General features: G+C 42.0%; 1 protein-coding gene across 1 annotated transcript in view; it reads right to left on the bottom strand.

Annotated features, from left to right (window-relative positions):
• Window positions 1-15333, bottom strand: part of plxna4 (plexin A4) — a 252872-nt gene that overhangs the window by 14110 nt on the left and 223429 nt on the right. Inside the window, exons 23-28 of the mRNA XM_059325536.1 lie at window positions 13302-13368; window positions 12408-12554; window positions 11217-11376; window positions 7286-7389; window positions 3997-4096; window positions 1325-1515 (exon numbers count right to left, since the gene is read on the bottom strand). Of these exons, the coding sequence (XP_059181519.1) occupies window positions 1325-1515; window positions 3997-4096; window positions 7286-7389; window positions 11217-11376; window positions 12408-12554; window positions 13302-13368 (769 nt within the window). The remainder of the gene's footprint in view (window positions 1-1324; window positions 1516-3996; window positions 4097-7285; window positions 7390-11216; window positions 11377-12407; window positions 12555-13301; window positions 13369-15333) is intronic.

Genomic DNA, 15333 nt, shown 5'->3' with positions numbered 1-15333 from the left:
AATGGAGGGAAGTGATCAGTTGTTTGCCACATTGTCTCCAGTTCTGTCCTGATGTCTGTGTTAAATTACATTTTCTCCCTTGTTAAGTAACCTTTAACTGATCCATGTGTGGTCTACTGACAAGACAGTGTAACTATTTAAAAAACAAATAGCACTTTCTTCCTAAGAAATAAAAAGTTAGAGTCATAGGAAATGTTTTTTTCCTAATGCACTAGCGAGCTAATGTTGGGAAACCTTATAGATTGCTACAAAATTGCTCCTGAAACCACTGTGCCTGCTGACTTTTTGAGTCTTTCCCAGCTAACAAAACAATCTAGACTTGTTTGCATATTATCTGAATGTACCAATTTAAAGAGCTTGGACTTGCCAAACACATCTCACTCATTAGTGTTGCTTGTGCGGCATCTGAGTTTCATGTGTTCAGCTAATCAGCGCAAGACATACAAGAAAGGATGATTTTATTCACCTGTTGCTTCTTTCTATGCCTGTTTACTGTGTGTGTGTTTGTGTGACGCACTTCATTTCAGAATCCTGCCACCGTGTATTTACATTACATTCACACAGCTGAGTTAATGTTCTCTATGTGAACTGCTAAACAAAGGCACACAAGGGATCAAAAACAAATTAAAATGTTCCTTGAATGAAAAAAATTACAGTCTGAACATTCTGGATCGTAGCCTTTACTTTATGTTTTACCTTCTCTGTATGTCTCTGTCTGTGTCTGATAGAATGAATGTCTTGATGAAAAAAAAGAAGGAGAAGGTGATTTAGGAGGGGATTGGAAATTTGCATTCAGCTGTTGGATCAAAGTCACATTTCCCTCCAAACCAAATTAACTGCTTTTTTTTCTGCAAGCCATTGTCAGAAGGCACATTCAAAGAGACTCATTTTATAGCCATTTCTATTTTTTGCCTGATAATTTTTTTTAATATTACAGAAAGTCCTTCTCCGGCTTCATGGATCTTTTCTTCTTTGCCCTTTTTTGATATGCTGGCGCGTCAACGCAACAGCAATGAAAAGAGAAAACAAACAGAAATATCTATTTTCTCTTTCTCCCCTGAGGGGATAGAGGAATACATTTGAATAATCATTCCCACTGAGATGACTCATCCAGAGTAAATATGAATATTTAAATAAAAGCGAGGGGGTTTCTGAGTCATGATAACACAGGGTGAAGGTTGTAGCGACCTTTCACCCACTGAACTGCTTCAAAAATAAAATAATATCCACATACAGTAGTCAAAAATGCAACTGTTGGAACAGAAAGTAACAGACTGACTAGCATGAGAAATAAATCAACATGAGATGTTTCCTGAAGGTGTACCTTGGTAGCCAGAAGTCGTGTCAGGTAGATCTCAGAGACCATTTTGCTGCCGCGGTCGCCCTCCTTCTGGTCTCCGTGCTCGTGATTCTTCACAAGGTGCCAAACCTTGACCCCGCTCTCCAAGTCAGGAGTGATCATAGGAGTACGGGAGCGCAGGCTGTCGGGGCTTCCAGTGTACTTGATCATGTTCTCTGTAAAGAACAACATGCATTAGTTCATGTAGTACTGATAATTGATCAGAAAACAGCAATGTACAATCACTGTTTGTTTTCTTCTAGTATCAGTTACGCTTCCATTGGAATGTATCTCATAAAAGTCATAATAGCATTTATGTGCATCTTTAAAGATCTCTTTATAGTATGCTGACAATAAAAGGCTGGATTTTGTTAGATTTTTCCTTTCCTGCACCCGAAAGAGAAGAAGATAATCACAGAGAGGTCACTGAGAAGATACAAGACAAATATAAACCTTAATGAGGGCAGAGTGTGAGCTATGGCAGAAGAAAAGAAAGCTAACACAAAAAGCAACAAGAGAAATCGACTAAAAATAACAATCTGTCGCTTCACCAAAGAAGCAAGAAAAGCCATAACCTACATGTCAGAAACAGAATAGCTTTTGGGCTTGTGGCTTCCAATTTACAGGTCTGGGAGATTGGATATGAAACTTTTAGAAAGTGTGCATGGTTAATTTTTCATGGCTTCTTCTCCGAAGGACAAGACATGCCATCGGCGGCTGACACAAAATCGAACAGGTGTCAGACGAGATGAAATATGTATGGCCCACCCAATGGCCGGAGTGGCGATGACATTTCCAAACACATGGCTCAATGAATGTTTACACAGTGTGAAAAAAAATTGATCAGTGGGTGCGGTTTAGAGAGAAGAGTGAAAAAAAGAAAGAAAAAAAGAGTGTTTTTCAGCGTGACAGAAATCAATCTGTCCAGAGAGAAAAGCGGATGGAGTGTACGGGGGAGAGAGTTCAGGGAAAAAGAGACAGCTGGAGACATCAGATACAGAGAATGTGTGTGTGTGTGTGTGTGTGTGTGTGTGTGTGTGTGTGTTGACTGCTCAAATTTAACTGCAGTACGATCAACTGAAGGTGCATGTCTCTCCTATAGGGATCTTCATTGAGCAATATTTAACTGTCTCTTTGTTATGAGACCAGTGTTAAGTATTCTCTGCAGGACTTGTTTTACTTCAAATTTCTCAGGATACGTGTGACTCTAATTGTGCTGTTTCTGAGGTTGTGTCGGTGCGAGAGGATGTAAGCTGGGTTTTTTATCAAAAGGTGCAATGTGTAGTATGTTTTCTTTTTGTGGTAATGATTTATTCAAGACGTTAGAAAGCTGAGGGTAATACAGAGTCAGGGATACACAGGAGAGAGATTTCTGGTTTGATTCTATTCTGATCGAGCTTCACACAAAGGAGGTGTTATTTTTCTGGTGTTTCTTTTGATGGAAACATTACATCAAAGACACAGAAGTCTCTCCTTTCTCCGTCTGACTACGCAGTGTTTGTCTTAATCTTTACTTTCTCCACAACTTTCCCTCCTGCTCCGCTCTCCCTCTCCCTATTCTGTGGCTATATTCTATTCAGCCTTCTCTCTTTCTTCACTATCTGGCCATTGTACTCACGGAGAGTTCAAAGTCACTCTCGAGTACCAAACCAGTCGTGAAGGGGATCACACTTGCGTTTGAAGTCAATCTCTTAAAAAAATTGTGGAGGGAGATATTCCCGGCCACCTCCCTCCCGTTTCTGTTGCGCCACTCACCTTGTCCTATCTGGTCTAATTTGCAGCCGGAGAAGCGAGGTGAGACCGTATGGAGATGAGGCGATGCTAATAATGTGGCACCACATTTGATGTGTCTGAAGTGTTTGTGGCCAGTGAGGCTGGCCCTTTGATCAGCAACTAACTTGATGGTTTCTCAGGTTCAAGGAGACGTGGAGCAGACGGACAGGCGGAAAAAACACTGGCACATGGAAAGGATGAGAGGACACACTTTGGAGCCTCAAGAGGCCAGAACAACAGATGAAAAGTCTATTTGGTCTCTTGTTATGTTTCAGGAATCCTTTCAACTACTCTAAAAATGTGTCTTGTGTTTCTAGGTCTGTCAGTGTTCCTGAGCATGCTTGTCACCACATTTCCTCTCTCAGGTGGGAGCGTCCACTGCTGTGGGATCAGGAAAGTTTCTATCTGTCTATTCCTCCTGTACTTTCTCAAATCATCTCGTATTCCATAGACACATATTTATGTTACATCTGGGATTTGATTGACTTAAACGTGCAATATGTAATTTTCTGCCGCTAGGGGTCTCTTGATCAAAATGATAATAAAAGACAGAGCCAGAGTTTCTCCCAGTTAGAATTCAGTCAGTGTTCATTGTTCAAGAGGTGAATTATTTCAGAGGTCTCTTCAACTCCAAAGCAAACTGACCAGGTGATTTGAACTGGTATAAAAACACAGAATAAAGCATTTTCTCTTTAAAAAATCTGTGTTTCCCTGAGGCTGTTTGGCACACTGAAAGAGGGGCTCGACCTGAGCTGCTGCAAACATTTGCTTGTTTCTCTGATCCACATGTCTGATGACAACAATTCTGGTTAAAATATGTAGTTAAAAATGACCAAGATCTAAAATAGGAAACTTGAAAATGTGCAAAAAAAAGATCGGCTTACCATATTTGCTTGCAGAAGTTCGAGACACAGTGGAGTTGTTTACTGAATTGTAGGCTGTGACTTGCTTGGGAACCAAGGCCATTACTGCATTATCAGGTACCTGAAAAACAGACACACATATTATGCAAATGACTATTCAAAACAAAAGCCATTTGCAGAGTTTTCTCATTTGTGCAGATTTCTAACACAACCAATCAGAAAAACCATAAATCATGGTGTTGGTGTCATTTTCTATATTTCCCTCCATCTCTTCTGGTTTCATGTGGATAAACAGAGAATATCTTATTACCCTTATGTGCTCCATTCAGCCCACACATACATATGATGAGTGACAGGGGGAGGGAGAGTTAAGCAGAGCATCATACAGGCCTGTGCGAGAGGGGATATCCCACAGTCTCTACTCACTAATACCTTTCCTCTAGGGCTGGCTAGTGTGTGTGTGTGTGTGTGTGTGTGTGTGCGTGTATGAAGGTGTGAAGAATCAAGCAGTGTGTGTCACTGTGTTGGACTATGTGTAAATAAGTGTGTGTAAATGAATGAATGAGTCAGTCATGTGCTCCTCCCTCTGCAGTCAGCCAAACAGGTTTCAATTAAGACAACTGGGTATACTCTGTCCCAGCTGTGCCTACACACACACACACACACACACACACACACATACACACACACATGCAAAGTATACCCCTGCTCTGCATAATCTGGCTACGCGTGCTGCAGGGTAAGGCAGGGTTAATTGAAGTGATCTCTATCATAGTATAGGTGGATGGGACAGGGAATAAGGACCAGGGGCCTTTTGTGCCTATATGTGTGTGTGTGTGTGTGTGTGTTGAGCCGGGGCCTTATTAAGATTGTATCATTATGTTACACAGTCACTCAATCTGCTCCTTATGCATAATATGTTTATATTATTATAAGCAGGAGGCCCACAGGGCAGATCTTGTTATTCCTTTGTGGGGAGCCCCCAACCCTCCAACACCCTTAAGCATGCTCCCTGATCACTGCTCTTATATGTTGAATAGATATAAAACGAGCGAAGCACAATGGAACATGAAAAGGAGGAGTGGCATTTGGGGAAATAACATTTGGAGAAGAGGATAAAGACAGAAAGCAGGGCATAGTTTGCTGCAAGAGAGGAGGCGGAGAGAAATGTCTCTCATTATGGGACACAAAGATCTGATATGGCAAATGCCAAATGCTTGCTTGTAGCTACTATGTGATGTTTTCCTGAACAAGACATCAAAGTTTGTGATGCAAACTGTCACATTGTAACTGAAGGCAGAGGGAGTGGGTGAGTTAGGCTAGTGGCAGATCAAATCAGATTAGTTTGATAAAGGAAGGCACATGATTCTATTGAGTGTGTCTGGTTGGTCATATTAGCGTCTAATGAGACAAGCAATATGTAGATAACATGTCTGGAGGGCATCCCAAGGCCAAATATAGCAGCACATGCAAGTTGAAATGAGTGCATCAATTGATTTGATTACGAGAAGACTAAATTATTAAAAGTTTAAACATTTAAAATAAACTTAAAACAGACATAAAAACAGGAGTGGAAAACTTTAGTATGGAATAGCAGATGGCCTTAACTGAAGACTGAAGGAGTTTGTGGCGCCCCTCCTTTCTTTGCTCTTTGTCTAGGTTCCCTGAACAAATTTGAGTGGATGGGAGTGTTTCCTTTTTTTTTTGTGGCCCGTCAAGGATAAGGCGCCCTTATTTCCTGGCCTGAAAAAATGAATTAACTTCTGTCTTCATTATCTTATCTCGGATTCGAATCAGCTCCCTAATCCATTCCACCCGCGCCTCGTACTCCAAGCCTGTTGACACTTGCTGATGCTGACATTTAATTTAGGCACCGCGCAAACTGCTCTTGGAGGGGACAGTGGACGCTTGCTTAGCTGCTCGAATTATTAACACCATGTTGACAAAGCAGGCCGGTTTTTCCATCCAGTCTTGTTCTGATTGGCTGGATGGAAGGTCACCAATCATGAGGCACAAAATACCTGCAAATATGTGTTTGTCTTACACTCTGCTGAAAGCAATTTGTTGGGTTTTTGAGTATTTTGTGCACTTGTCCTCATGTTACTGACATCTAACCTAATAGTGTGAGCTTCTGGTATCATATAATGTGTCATTTTCCCTATTATATTTAAATATTTCTGCATACATCTACTGTTGACCTGCTATCTCCCCCTAAAGATCCCCTGTCTCCCATCCCCGGTACTCTATAAAAGGGGGCCAAATGTTAAGGTGTTAATAAAAGTGTATATCGTTCACCTTGTGCTACTAACTGTGCATTTGCATGCATACAGTACCTTGTGTATGTCTGTGACCACTGACGTGTCTATTCCGTTCATGAAATCTATGCCAACACTAATCCGTTTCAGAAAAAAGACGACACTTGGCCGGCACATCAGATTTTATCTGGAGCCCTCTCCACACATAAGGGATTACTTCCAAGTGTCACTGTTGTTGGTCACTTCCCTGCCTCGCCCTGCCTCATTCCCCTCCACCTGACAGATAAGTTGTGGCAGTGGTGTATGTGTGTGAGGGGTGTCCCTGTCAGCTGAGGACTTGCACAACTAAATGGCTGGAAAAGCACTTTGACTGAATTGTCCATTAGATAGTTTTGGAGCTTAGTGCGGATCCTCAGGTCACACAGCTTTAGAGGAAAAGGTGGAGGGGGGTTGAGAGGACACCAGAGACAGCTAGATATGCTATAAATGGAGTGATGATGGGTGGTAAGAGAGAACTGTCCAATGCATATAAGGCTAATTTAAATATCAAGCATTTGTGCCTTTTTCTTAATGTGTCAGAGACGTGTTTCAGCATTGTGTTTGTATAATTTTGGTGTGAAAATGACAAAAACAATCCTACCTTTATTTTTTTTGAAAGAGAAGATGTGAATGCCTTCAAATAAGAGATATAATCTATCCATTATAAGCTCCAGAGGATGCTAAGTCTCTGAAGATAGCAATCTTTCTTTTATTTCTTTTACAGCATTCTGTGTGAGATCAAAAACTTTACAAATCCTTCAAACTTTAATGACTTTGAGATTTTAGTGAAATGTCTAAGTCTAAAACATACAGCATCTGTCAATGGTAATACAAAAGGATTTTCAAAAAATTTTCCACACCAAAGACAAACATGGAGACTAAGAAATTCTGTCTTAAGTTCTTTAACAGTAAAAAATATGGAGGCTGTTCATTTTTTCATGCTATTTTGGGCAATCTAAGGAGTTTAAAGCAAGCTGCACATGTCCACATTTTAGAATATACAGTAATAGGCATACCTGGTAATGGTACAGCATGTTCAGTCTCTTCCAGTCACCTTCGATCTTAGTGGTGACGTCTTCATCCTGCAGGATCATACGCTGCCCCCGACCCTGACGCCATTCTGCAAATACAAGGGTAAAAAATATAAAAAATCATGGTATTGAAAGATTTTTATATACACACAACACTACTCCTCTGGCAATATTTTCCTTTCACTGTAGAAACAATGCATTTTCACGCTTTTGGAGACAGTTGTTTTTTTAACAGGTCGAAAAGTTCTGATGGCACTAGTTCCAACTGCAGGCATCTTTACTTTGAACCAGAATCTTTCATTTACATCATGTACACAGGGAAGTTAATAACTGTTAGATTAAAAAACATGTACTGCATCAAAAAACCATTTCAAGAAAAAAGAACAAAGCATAACTCTTTTCTGAGTCTGCCAGAAAAACGTGTTGTCACTATCTCCATCTTCATCTGCAGAGGTTGTTTTTTTTGTTCTTTCAGAACAATCATCTCGCATTGTCATGAAAAGCCTGAATAGACTCAAAAAGAGGTGAAAAACACAACATCTCAAAGAGTAGGACTAGAAGAGAAAGGCAAAGAAGAGATGTAGAGCCAAAAGAGAAATGGCACATGTGAGAGACAGTAACAACAGGCGAGTTAAATTAATCACCCACTCTTCTCTTTTCAGAATCAACCTCTCCCTCTTAACTCCTTTCCATCTCTTTTGCTGATGCGATCGATGGGTGTGATTACGGCTGCATGCCCAGGGCTCGTGCACTTCCTTTTCCATCAGCAGCACCGGCCCTTATGTTCTCTGCTCTCTGAAGGCGCCATTGGTCCCTGCTCTCCCCCTCTCAAACCCCCATGCACTGCTCTAAGCCCCCTGCCTTGCTGCTCTTATTGTTATTGCTGGGAGCTTTAGTAGAAGCACACCACACTCATATCCACAGCAACAGTATTTGGAGCAACTAGAAAGCTGCAACAGACTGCAGATCACCTCATTTCCATTCTTTTCAACAAATAACTTTCAGTGCACATGACATCGTCTTTCATTTAAACAACAGGACGGCATTTACATGACCTTACAACCAAATTACATCTACATAACATACACGCCGGGCTTCCCCACATCTGTGCAACCTCAGCACAAAACAAAACAAAAGCTTTGTTAGAAACATCTCACAATACCCCAGCAACATTATCATAAGTGAAAAAAGAAAAGCCATCTCAAATACAAACAAGCAGATGATTCCTCTATTCTTTCTGCAGACATCATGGGCTTTATGAATACGTTATTGTGTCTGTGCTCCTCGCTGTGCTTCCCTCTTGCGTCGACCACTGTCATCTCCTATTCTGATCACAAACAGCAAAACAAAGCGGCAATCACTGTGGTGCATGATGAGGCCTGTCTTTGGAGGATCGACCAGAATTGTGTTAGCATCTGAAAAATCTGCAGGAAATAAAGATTCTCCTGTTGTTTTTGTCTATACAGTACATCTTCCCATAAAGATGCAAATGAGCGCCCGTCTCCAGTCGAGGCTCAGTAAACACATGGAGAAATGAGAAAAAAGAAAGGAATAAATAAAAGAATAAACTTGGTGTGAAACCAGAGCAAACTGAGATTACTTGGAATCCCAAATCCAGGGGTCTCTGCTCAAAACCGTGTGAATGTGTATAGACTTGCATTTTAAAACTCGCACGCGACCACAGAGATAAGGGCTTTGGGGAGAGTCTGGACGCTTATGGTGAAGAGAAAGGCTGAAGGTGACTGTTGTACTCCACAGAGATGCATGACACATATTTGCTGCTGGTAACATGCACACGATTACACAAAGACACACATGGGGCCTATAGCTTCTTTGTTCTCAGGCCACATCTTCTCTGAGGGATTTGCAGCGGAGGGGAATCACAAACAATATCTGGGATAGCAGCACTCCTGGCCAATCTGTCTTGGGACAGGCCCGCCACAATCTCATTATTCTTATCAGCAGTTGCAATCAGTAGGTGTGTATGTGTTTGTATGGGTGTGTCTGTGTGTCAGAGATCATGTGAGCCACTGATATTACTTGTAGCTAGCACACCTCTCTTTGAGTTAAAAAGTGTGTCAAAATAACAAATCAATCAAATGGAAGGACCTGTTTCCACTGAAGCATTATCGTCAACATAAATAGCACAAGACCAAGAAATGCTAAGTACAACGACATGACTTGCAGATGAAAAGAAAACCTACAGGCCTGAAAAGATGTGTCAATCATGTCCTTGCTCTTTATAGACTCATAATTACGAGAGAACTTTCTTCTCATCTGTGCAGCACGTCAGATACATATTCGCTGTATACACATGTTCTCTTGCAGCTCTGGCTCCTCTCTCTCTTACTCATACTCACAATCACACTGCGAGTGGCCAGCTAACTCTGACAATTTCCAATTCCCTTTCGTAATAAAACAATAATAGAACAACACATCCTGCCCAAAGGGGGCCATAAAACAATTTTATCCAGGAGTGTCGTCAAAAGGCTAAACCAATCTCTTCACTTAGCTATCACACAGGCAGATTCCCTACGGTATGCACTCAGACCGTCTTAGATCCGAGGTTGGTTATAAATATGCTATTACGAACACACAACAGGGGCAGAGAAAATCCATCTGGCAATATTAAACCATAAAAAGCACAGTGCGTGGTGCAGAGACAGCCTGTAGATATCGGCAGACAAACAATCATGGATAATATTGTTATGCTCACAAGCATGGATGTCTGTGTACATGCACGCACACACTCAAGGTGTACCAAACCCTCTAATCACTAGATGTCTTGCAGAGAAGGTATATCATTGCACTAATTTGCAAATATATTAGACCCAAGTTAGATACAATTGAGATACCCAAGAAATACAATTACACATCCCAGGGAAAATAAGCTGCCTATAAGGGTCGTAAACGGCAGCAGAGGCCTGCATTCATATAATCAAGAAAGAAAGAAAGAAAGAAAGCAAGAAAGAAAGAAAGAAAGAAAGAAAGGACACTAGGAAAATGATTTTGTACGGAAGAGATCACTGAGAGTCTCGATTGATTAGCTGATCAATCATCTGACTCAGACGCTAGTCGACAAGAGAGTCAATCGATGGGAAGTTTGGGGAGGAGAGAGACCAATCTCAGACATCTTAGCCTGTGTAGCCAGGATGTCAAGTCTCCCGAGGTTGAAAAGAAAGCTACTTCTCTATATCTAAGAAGACTTGTACTTTTTAAGAGGGGATAGGAGAGGTGGGGAAGCTTTTGTAAAAATCAATGAGTGTCTAAGTTCAGCCTGCTTTTCTCCAGGCACATAGATGGGAAACACTGCATTGTTTGAAATATTCTGACAAGCTGAATACAATTGTGAAACCTGGAATTGTAAATATAAAAACATAAAGAGGGGCAAAACTCTTCAACAACCAGTCATCACAGGATGTGTCTCCATAAAGAGATGTCTGCATATACAGTTCTATTGACCAATTATCTGTAAGTGGGCTTTGGTTGCATGTAGTTAAACAGTCAGTGTGGAGAGCAAATAAGGCAGAACACACTGGGCAAAATGCAATTTCGGAACCTATCGGCAATCGTTTGATAACAATTTAGCTTTATTGCCTTTATTACAAATGTATCTGCATTTATATGGTTATATAGATTAACTGAAATGTTCTCTGGTCCAAAAACATCTTAATAAAACATTGTTAAAGTTGCTCATTGGACTGAAAAAAATGTCTGGTGCATGGAAGTAGAGTCCCGGACTGGAAATCCACTATCCAGAGGCTAAATTAGCGTCAGACTGATAGCAGATCTTAATGGGCATCTAAATGGAATGACTGTCATTGTAACTTCTATGATTAGACAAACGTTTCCTGTAAATCTAATCCATCAAAGATGACTGTTTGGGTTTTATATATGACAAGACAAAGATTTGTACCCAGGTCCATGTCGGAGGCCTTTAGGCGATGGGAGTGTGGGACGTTCTTGTAGATGGCGTCCAGGATCTTCTCCTTCACCTGGCTAATTGTATCACAGTTCAGCACCTTCACCTGGATCTCTGGGCTTTTCTCATTCTCTGGATGGATACAGTTCACCACCTGGAACAGAAAACACACAAGACTTCCACTGTGAGGAGGGGCTAGAAGTAAGACGCCAGTAGAACACTATTCCAAGCACGTTGTTTTATGTTGTTTTAAAAGACAGCTTTCATTATATTTCACATGAGGGAAATATTGTGCGCTATATCAAATGCATTATTAATCTTCTTTTAGAGAAGACGTTATGTGTAATAGTGGTTGCGTGGATTGGTACTAAATGAAACTAAAATAATTTGGTGCATGCCAAAGGGCCTTTTAGAGAATTGCAGGGAAAGAAAAGATCATTCACCAGGGAAACTGCTGTTTTCCTCAGAGCGCAAAGAGAGACGGCAATGTGCTACCTCAATTGATGAGCAGTAAACCAGCTAATTATAATATTATTAGCATATTCATCAGTACTGTCTCCAGGTGTTGGTGGAATTAGCTGAATTACAAGATTAGCACAAATACTCATTATCAACAAGAGGGTCAACATGTTATCTTTTATCTTAAAGTGTTGTTTTTTTACACGTGGAAATATACGCTGCTGGGTAAATTCTGTTGGAAAATGTCTCAATCAAGCAATTTTGTTTTGTCCATATTAAGAGTAACTATGGAAATCGATTGAGTATGAAAATGTGTATTCCTTGAATGCAAAGATGTGACACTAGAAAGGAAAGATGGATGGACTTAACAGTGTTGGAGTTTGTTTGAGTCCCGGCTCAAATAAACATTAGAGAAAGGCTTGGTTTAATAAACGATATAGCTTCAGCATCTCTCTGCTTGTGCAGATATATAAACATGCATAGTCCCTTTCCTTCCTCCTCATCCCGAAGTGCTGCTTTTTTCTTTGACAGCTCCAGTGTGAACAGGAAGTGAGGTCGCCACTCCTGTACCCTCTGCAAGTCAAGCGTGACAACGACAACTTTACGTCCCGTTGCTCATCTCATGATCGACAACCCATAACCAACCTTTTTCTCTCCTCTTGTCCCTGAAAGCATATTAAGTGTCCCCTTTTAGCCCTGGGACCCCTGGGCCGGTGAACCCCTTACCAGCGTCTTGTAGTCAATCTGTTGTCTGATGAGCTTGTCCTCGCTGAGCGAGTAGCGTGCCTCTCCTGTGATCGAGTCAATGGGGCCTTTTTCCATCTGCTGCTTGATGGCACAGAAGAGGGAGAAGAGAGGTTCGCCTGCACACTCCTGGGAGAGATTTGGAGAGAGAGAGAGCAACAGAGAAAAAGTTTAGAGGGAGGAAGAGAACTTTGAAGCCAGCAACTCACTGACAGCAAAGTTTAATAATGTCAAAAATATCTATCTGAAATGTTGTAGTTGCTTTTTGTGTCTTCCGGGCTGCCTTGCCTTCAGAGTTGCTGAGCAAGACTTACAGACATCATGTCCCAAACTCTATTGTTCTCCTAAATTAAAGAAAATTGCACCACCTATCAATATATAAACTTCGCTGAAATGAAGCCAGAGTTTGGGGGAGATTTAATGGATAAACAGTGAAATATGCTATAAAATACAGACTCTTGAAGCCACCCCCGTCTTCCTTCCTGAAAACACTGTTGTTTATCAAACAGAACAGATTGGCCATTTATCATTGTTTTTATTCTCCTCCCAGCTGAAGTGAAGGGGTGAGTGGTAAGATGGAAGAGAAAAACAAGATGATGGTGACATTTTTTTTTTTACTCAAGTTTGCTTTTAGTGCTGGTGCCCTATGGAGTTTAATGGCACAACCACATCAGCATGCATGCTAACTGAGAGTGTGCAATGATGAGTCTTACTTTGAGCTAAAGCAAATCTGTATTTTAGGTAAAATGCAGTAGCTAGTATGACAAAAACACAGCCATCAGTGAGGTGACGGTGACGTAATCAGTTTGGTTGGGCCAACTACCTGTGGAGGCTAAAATGTTCAGTGAAAGTTGACAACATATATCAAAGAGTTACCTTCAGAAACTTGTAAAGGAGGAACGTAAACCAGTTGGTCAGCATTTTCTCTGCAACAGACTCAGTCCTGCAAACAGACAGACACAAAGCACATAATGAACATATGATCACCCACATTTTTATTACCATCATAAATATTCAATGGTGTCATCAAATATTCTGCTTAAAATGATGACCGCTGCTAATGAATAGGCTTTCGTTACACAAATATAATTGCAAAGACAAGAATTGAGAGAGCCTTTGCACATATGATGGCCTTTCAGACAATCTTTCGGCTGGCTTTTATGCTCAGGCACGCCAAGGGCAGCTCGTCTACGGCGGCGGGGATTTTAATATGAGGCAAAGCAATTAAAAGCCTTTATTTGATCCCAGTGGATTGATGTCGTTAGGGGCTGGAGCGGCTCTGTAATAACACTGGCCTCATTATCAAGCGCTCCCTTGCCTATTCACTGGACTAACACTCGATCCGTGCACAATAGAAAGTGAATGAATACATCTCCCTCTCTTTCTCCGCCTGGCATCCATGCTCCACTGGTGTGGCAAAATGGTGTGTGTCCGTGTTTGTGTGTGTGTCTGTGTGTATGTGTTGACCTGGGCCAACAGTGTGATTGATCCCGTGTGAATGACTAATCTGCATACATAATAACAACAGCGGTGGTGGCGAGGGGAGAAAGAGGAGAGGCGAGGATCGGATATCCTTAGACAACAACCTTCTTGACCAGCAGCAGGGGTGTGTGGGTAATCTGTCAGAACACCGCAAAAACACACACACCAACACACCCCTCCCTCTGCTTTCAATGAGCAACTACCATAGGCATCAATATTTTAGGATTAGTGCCCATTGTGTGCTTGTGTGTGTGCAGGGTTTGTCCCGTGTTTCAGCTGCCACCTGCAGCCCTCCCACCTTTCACTATTCAGACAGCCTCTTTAAGGAGCTCCACACTGAGGCATGAGGGGGGATATAATGTGACTGTGCCAGTGGGTTGGCCTGGCACCCCCCGCCAACACTGGCACAACACCTGGGGGGGATTAACTTCCTGCCTCTCGCTGTGCCCGCGCTTTTATATTGCCGCCCCTCCCGCCCTTCCTCCGTCCACAGATCCAAGGGTCAACAAGGTCACTTTTCATCTTTTCTTTCATGTGTCCTTGCTGTCTTCCTCCCTCCCTCTGGCTTCCCCGCTCTGGATCCTGTAATCATACACACTTCCAAATCCTCTCCATTTCCACAAATGTAGCCCATCTATCAAAGGGATGAAAGGAGCATGGAGAAAGGAGGAGGTGCACAGGAAAGGAAGGAGGGAGGGAGCATTGCAAAAGGAAAATGAAGAAGTGAATGAGAAGAAATGGCTTGGCTGAGTCTGGCCATCCCTTTTCTTCTTTTCAAACTTCCCTTCCCTTACTTGCAGCCAATAGATATTGTGTTTTTGTGTGTAAGTGGACAAGTGCGCGGCTGTTTTAAGACTAGCGTGCAAAAAGCACAAATTAATCCCACTGCGTATGTACTCACAAATTACCACGTGTGCTGACTAGTGTTTATTGTGTGTGTGTGTGTGTATGTGTGTGTGTGTGCATGCTTCTGGCAGCGGGTGCCGGCCCTGCTGTAATAAGAAGTCTTGGCACGGCCCCACCAGTTTGCTTATGCTCATTCTCGATCACAGCACAGCGTATGGGGAACAAGGATAAAAATGGCACTGTGATGGAGCCGCTTTAAGATCTAACGTTAGCATTTGGTATTACAAGTTTCAAACAATCCTCTCCGAACCTCTCCTCAGCTGCTACTCAACACTCAGCGCAACCTATGTTTGGGTTAATGCAATGAAATGTGCCGTGGCGTGTTGGCATGGTCAGGCTTGCCTACTTGGCAGCTGGTGAGAGGGGCAGTGGGCATTGAGAATGATCTAGAGCAGAGGGGACCTGGCAGTGCTTAGTTCCCCCTGATTACCGAGGTAGGGTTGATGGGAATCCGTGCTTCATCACACATTTAACATTTTGGTTGGCCATAGCTGCCAGTAACATGTATTTGTGTGTGAGT

Source organism: Centropristis striata, chromosome 22 (assembly GCF_030273125.1).
Source record: "Centropristis striata isolate RG_2023a ecotype Rhode Island chromosome 22, C.striata_1.0, whole genome shotgun sequence".
In the NCBI taxonomy this organism is placed as follows: Eukaryota; Metazoa; Chordata; class Actinopteri; order Perciformes; family Serranidae; genus Centropristis; species Centropristis striata.
This window is presented reverse-complemented; position numbering and strand designations above follow the sequence as displayed.